This window comes from Erpetoichthys calabaricus, chromosome 2 (assembly GCF_900747795.2).
Source record: "Erpetoichthys calabaricus chromosome 2, fErpCal1.3, whole genome shotgun sequence".
In the NCBI taxonomy this organism is placed as follows: Eukaryota; Metazoa; Chordata; class Cladistia; order Polypteriformes; family Polypteridae; genus Erpetoichthys; species Erpetoichthys calabaricus.
Genome location: NC_041395.2, coordinates 179974060 through 179980059, shown reverse-complemented (window position 1 = coordinate 179980059; position 6000 = coordinate 179974060). Strand labels below are relative to the sequence as shown.

The following is a 6000-nucleotide window of genomic DNA, read 5'->3' as shown; positions in this document are numbered from 1 at the left end:
TTGCTAAGAAACATCTCAATGATTGCCAAGACTTTTGGGAAAATACCTTGTGGACTGATGAGACAAAAGTTGAACTTTTTGGAAGGCAAATGTCCCGTTACATCTGGCGTAAAAGGAACACAGCATTTCAGAAAAAGAACATCATACCAACAGTAAAATATGGTGGTGGTAGTGTGATGGTCTGGGGTTGTTTTGCTGCTTCAGGACCTGGAAGGCTTGCTGTGATAGATGGAACCATGAATTCTACTGTCTACCAAAAAATCCTGAAGGAGAATGTCCGGCCATCTGTTCGTCAACTCAAGCTGAAGCGATCTTGGGTGCTGCAACAGGACAATGACCCAAAACACACCAGCAAATCCACCTCTGAATGGCTGAAGAAAAACAAAATGAAGACTTTGGAGTGGCCTAGTCAAAGTCCTGACCTGAATCCAATTGAGATGCTATGGCATGACCTTAAAAAGGCGGTTCATGCTAGAAAACCCTCAAATAAAGCTGAATTACAACAATTTTGCAAAGATGAGTGGGCCAAAATTCCTCCAGAGCGCTGTAAAAGACTCATTGCAAGTTATCGCAAACGCTTGATTGCAGTTATTGCTGCTAAGGGTGGCCCAACCAGTTATTAGGTTCAGGGGGCAATTACTTTTTCACACAGGGCCATGTAGGTTTGGATTTTTTTTTCTCCCTAAATAATAAAAACCACCATTTACAAACTGCATTTTGTGTTTACTTGTGTTATATTTTATATCTATCTATCTATCTATCTATCTATCTATCTATCTAAATTACCTTTAGTTGTTCAATAGTGGAAGAGTAATGGCCACTCTTGACATAGAGTACAGGATACCAAGGAGGAAATGTTTAACTTTTATATTCATGGTAAATATTTATGTAAATAGGAGTGAAGACCTAATGAACAAACACACATAACAAACGCTTCATAAGAAAATGAAGGACAAGCAATAGGAAAAAAAGAACAGGTTTCACACTGGACAGACTACACAAGATACAAACCAGCACCATGAAATTTCAGATTCTTTTGCTTTACACATTCTCTTTGTTTTGTAAAGTCACTTGATTACAGGAGACGTGAAAGTCCCTTTAAAGTTTAGAGGCAGACTTACAATGCTCACACAGTAGGCCTGCCAAGTGTAATATGGGTAAAACTCATGAGCTAAGCATACAGAAGATAGAGCATAGCCTGGACATTTCAAGAAGTTATGCAGTTTGATTCTTCTGGAGGAAAAATCCTTTAGTACAGTTCATTTAAATGAAGGTTTCAATCTTAATTGGCAATGAAAACAAGTGCTTTCACACAATGCCGGTACAAAATATTGCAAAGGACTGACAGGTTTGTGCACGGTTTGAAATGTCAATAATGAAACCTAAAAAGTGTGATCAAACCCATTCAGTGGACTGAGGACAATCAAGAATCCAGCAAACCTATAAAACACAAACAGCCATAAATGAACAACAAAATCTGGGCAGAACATTTTTGCTGCTCTCCCTTCTCATGCTGTGCTGTTTTTATCCATATACTCTTTCCTCTTGCCACTCATTTTTAAGAATCAGTTGTTTTGACACTGAATATTCAATAACTAAATGTATTTCTGGACACATTTCCATCATTTCCAATGTGAAATCTCTCTAGATGTTTAAAGAGTGTGGCTACAGCACATGTAGTTGGTGAACAGATAAACTAATTATAATCAAATATGAGAATCTTAAAATACTAGAAGCCCATTGATTTCCATAACATTATTTTTTCAAAATTTCCTTTTGTAAAAAATATTCTAAGACAGCATTGGTCCCACTTTTACTCCTAATTTGGATTATTAGCAGATGCAATAATATTGCATAGTGAACAATCTGATGTGATTTCTTAAACGACATTGCTCACTTGTTGCCTCACCTGAGACAGTTGAACATATTTATCCCTTGGTGGCACCAGACTAAAATGCATGCAATATACAATAAAAAGTAAAGGAAAAATACAAGCCTTAATGATAGTTTATTTCTCAGATGCATCAAACACATTAAGAGGTTCTCCCTCTTCATTACATTTCTATTACACTGTAGCTTCTCTTCCCAGACAGATGACCAACAAGACCAAAAACCTTCCATTGACTGGTGACCTCATCACCTGTTATAAATGACACAGATGTCCAACTAGGGACAGCACTAGAAGGCATCTGTGGCAAGACCTACTAAGAGTACCATTATCAGATTCTATTCATTTATTGGCAGAATCTTTATCTGGACAGATACTTTGGTGCCAGACCTACCTACCTACTTAGGCATGAATATCAACACTTTAATAGCATGCATTTCAACTCTACAGAGCCTTAAGCATGAAGCAGAGGATTTACATGTTATAAAGAGCTAGGTTTGGAAACTAGCGGTCTTCTCATTATGATTGGGAAATGAGAAGTCCAATCCCAGTTTTCAGCATCAAAGCTTTTACTTTAAGCTCTCCATTAAAAGTTTACAAAAATGAAAAAGGAAATTTTACATTTTAATTAACATTTATGTTCATACTCAGAATTGAGCATTAATCTAACTTTAGGTGGATTAAAAAGATGCAACAACAATCACATCCTACACATAAATGACTGCCAATGAGTACTAAACACAGAACAATGGTACATTTGTTCAATTCACTTTTTTTCTTTTTCAGGTGGCTTAACAACTTACATTCTGAAATCAATCTGAATATGATATTTATCTATAAAGAGATCAAATTCAGATTAAGCTAAAGCATACCAGTGCTGCAAAAGTGACATATGGAAGTTAGCTTTTGCTGCCTCACAGCTTTAGGGTCCTGGCTTTGAATCAGAGACAAATCATTGACTGTGCAGTTGTATGTTCTCCATGATATTATCTTTTTTTCTGGGTTCAAGTGAGAAACATTCCTTGCTGTGGAGTACTGTGCTTTTGGCCATCTAACTAATATGTAACAGAGTTGTTTTCCCCACAAAGCTTCCTCCAGACACCTGCTTCACACCTGTGTCTAAGAGCTAGTACAGTAATCCCTCCTCCATCGCGGGGGTTGCGTTCCAGAGCCACCCGCGAAATAAGAAAATCCGCGAAGTAGAAACCATATGTTTATATGGTTATTTTTATATTGTCATGCTTGGGTCACAGATTTGCGCAGAAACACAGGAGGTTGTAGAGAGACAGGAACGTTATTCAAACACTGCAAACAAACATTTGTCTCTTTTTCAAAAGTTTAAACTGTGCTCCATGACAAGACAGCGATAACAGTTCCGTCTCACAATTAAAAAAATGCAAACATATCTTCCTCTTCAAAGGAGTACGCGTCAGGAGCAGATAATGTCATAAAGACAGAGGAAAGCAAAGAAATCAATAGGGCTGTTTGGCTTTTAAGTATGCGAAGCACTGTGGCACAAAGCTGTTGAAGGCAGCAGCTCACACCCCCTCCGTCAGGAGCAGACAAAGAGAGAGAGAGAGAGACAGAGAAAAACAAACAAGCAAAAATCAATACGTGCCCTTCGAGCTTTTAAGTATACGAAGCACCATGCAGCATGTCGCTTCAGGAAGCAGCTGCACAGAAGGTAGCAACGTGAAGATAATCTTTCAGCATTTTTAGACGAGCGTCCGTATCGTCTAGGTGTGCGAACAGCCCCCCTGCTCAATCCCCCTACGTCAGGATCAGAGAAAGTCAGCGCAAGAGAGAGAGAGAGAAAAGTAAGTTGGGTTTCTTCTTAGCCATCTGCCAATAGCGTCCCTTGTATGAAATCAACTGGGCAAACCAACTGAGGAAGCATGTACCAGAAATTAAAAGACCCATTGTCCGCAGAAATCCGCGAACCAGCAAAAAATCCGCGATATATATTTAAATATGCTTACATATAAAATCCGCGATAGAGTGAAGCCGCGAAAGGCGAAGTGCGATATAGCGAGGGATCACTGTACTCCTCACTAGAAAGATCTAAACAACAAGAGAGGGTCTAACCGGAGAACAATATAAACCTAGTGCTAAAGTAAAAGTAGCATCCTTGAATAGAATCAGAGAACTGGGCTTTGATTTATACCTGGTAGTAAACTCTGACACTCATAAGTAACTCAGATTAGGCATGAGGTGAGCACTGTGGTTAATAATTTTTTAATTGATGTCCTTGCAGAATCCTATTGGTCTAGCAAAGTCATCCCATCTTAACACAACTGTTGTGCAATTAAGTTCATAAAGTTAACTGAATACTGACATCCAGATACCATCTGACACACAGACTGCAGAAGGACCTCAGCTCAACAATAATAATAATTCATTACATTTATATAGCTGTGCATTTAAATATTCCTATTCAGACCCATTTGCTATTTTGAAAATATAAAACTTAAATGACAATAGGAACAAATGCTGCCTGTTTGGTTCCTTGTTTGTTCAGTCTATTATATTCTGCTAAAGAAGCAGCAGTCTCAAAATTGGAATTATCCTACTAGGATTGCATGTCAGTGTGTCCATTACAAAACTACTACTTTTACTCCCTTTTGAGACCCATATCTTTGTAAAACTGTTACTATAAATGAAACACACATATTGCAATTTCACATGTTTTAAATGTACGCTTATGATATAAATGGTTGCTTTTGATTGATCATAATTGTATATGGCCTAACTGTATTTTCTGGTTACAATGAACTAAAGTATAATACAAATAACTAAAAAGGTAAAATCCCACCCCTTTTATCAGGTCAACTCAAAAATACTCAAAGGGCACCTCTTAATTTTTTGTTAAGGAGTTTATATGGCAGTTATTTTACACTTAGGAATGCATTTTTGCTTTTCTTCATTTTTAAAATAAATCTTTAAAAAAAAAAACACTTTTGCATGAGCAAATAAACATGTATTTTAAACTGTACTACTATTCCCATTAAAGATGCATTCCTATAAAATGTAGTTTTAAACAGTGATGTATTTGTCTATTTGGAGATGGAGAATAAAAATGAGGTGAGTGAAATACAGGAAATTGCATCTAAGATATGAATTTGACAAAGACTTCGGAAAATAAAGTGGAATGAGAGTAAGAACCCCTGTGTTACTTAACACATATACTATATGAAATGTCCCAACTTGGAAAACAAATTTTCCATTTGCTTCCTGAAGAACAAAAATATAGTAAACTTTACAAGTGGACCCAAAAAGTATAATCAATAACTTAAATTAATGATTTTTAATGTAGTTAAAGTCAACAGGTTTGTAGACATATGGACACCTATGGTGCTTTTTTGAGTATTTCAGCGTCTAAATTGTCATTAGCATTATAGAAGATTGTGGGAAAAAAAAAACAGTCATCATTGCAGGAAAGAAAATTTTTTTCTGAAACCAAAAATCACAACAGTCATGATGCAACACAATTTAAAATGTGCAACAATTAAGGACTCAAAAAATGGCTGCGAGCAAGAAAAAAAAAAAAGTCCACAAAAATAACCAGGAGCACATGCTGCCAATCCAAAAACATGTTTCTGTGTACAGCAATAATAAAATCAGGCATATCCAGTAATGGAAAACTTTTGGGCCATGTACCATGTCCACTCTCATTGCAAAAGGGTAATCTCACTCCTGCAAAGGTGGTCTTACTATAGTAACCTCAGTGACCTGTGGACTGGACTGAGTTGATATAGGATTCTAGCAGGAAAATAGTGTCATCAACTTGATTTTCACTGGCATCCAACCTGTTTTACAGAAAAACAAAACCAACATGTCAGTTAGCTTGCACTTTGTAAAAGCTAAACCATTAGAATAAGTAAAAGGCATTACATGTGAAATAAGCTGTTGCTACTTAAATGTTTACTCCTACAACAAAACACAATACAAGACAAAGTAAAACAAAAATAATTCAGATATGACGCAAAGAATATTTCTTAAAAAATAAAAAAAAATGAAAATTTTTATTAAGGAAATTTTGCATTCTGCAAGTATTTTATACCCTTATTCCAATTAATTTAACATATCATGCAATAATATTTGCAAAATATATT

General features: G+C 36.2%; 1 protein-coding gene and 1 long non-coding RNA gene across 5 annotated transcripts in view; both read right to left on the bottom strand.

The window, feature by feature from the left end:
* Positions 1-1770: 1770 nt before the first annotated feature.
* LOC127526826 (uncharacterized) lies at positions 1771-3921 on the bottom strand. The gene is made up of 2 exons (XR_007934263.1): positions 2180-3921; positions 1771-2114 (listed from the first exon to the last, which is right to left on the bottom strand). It is a non-coding gene; the product is annotated as an uncharacterized LOC127526826 (long non-coding RNA).
* Positions 3922-5164: 1243 nt separating this feature from the next.
* polr3c (polymerase (RNA) III (DNA directed) polypeptide C) overlaps positions 5165-6000 on the bottom strand; it is a 96739-nt gene continuing 95903 nt past the window's right edge. For all 4 annotated transcript variants that reach the window (XM_028794854.2, XM_028794853.2, XM_051923651.1 and 1 more), the window contains exon 15: positions 5165-5694. In XM_028794854.2, the coding sequence (XP_028650687.1) occupies positions 5610-5694 (85 nt within the window). In that variant the 3' untranslated portion in view covers positions 5165-5609. The remainder of the gene's footprint in view (positions 5695-6000) is intronic.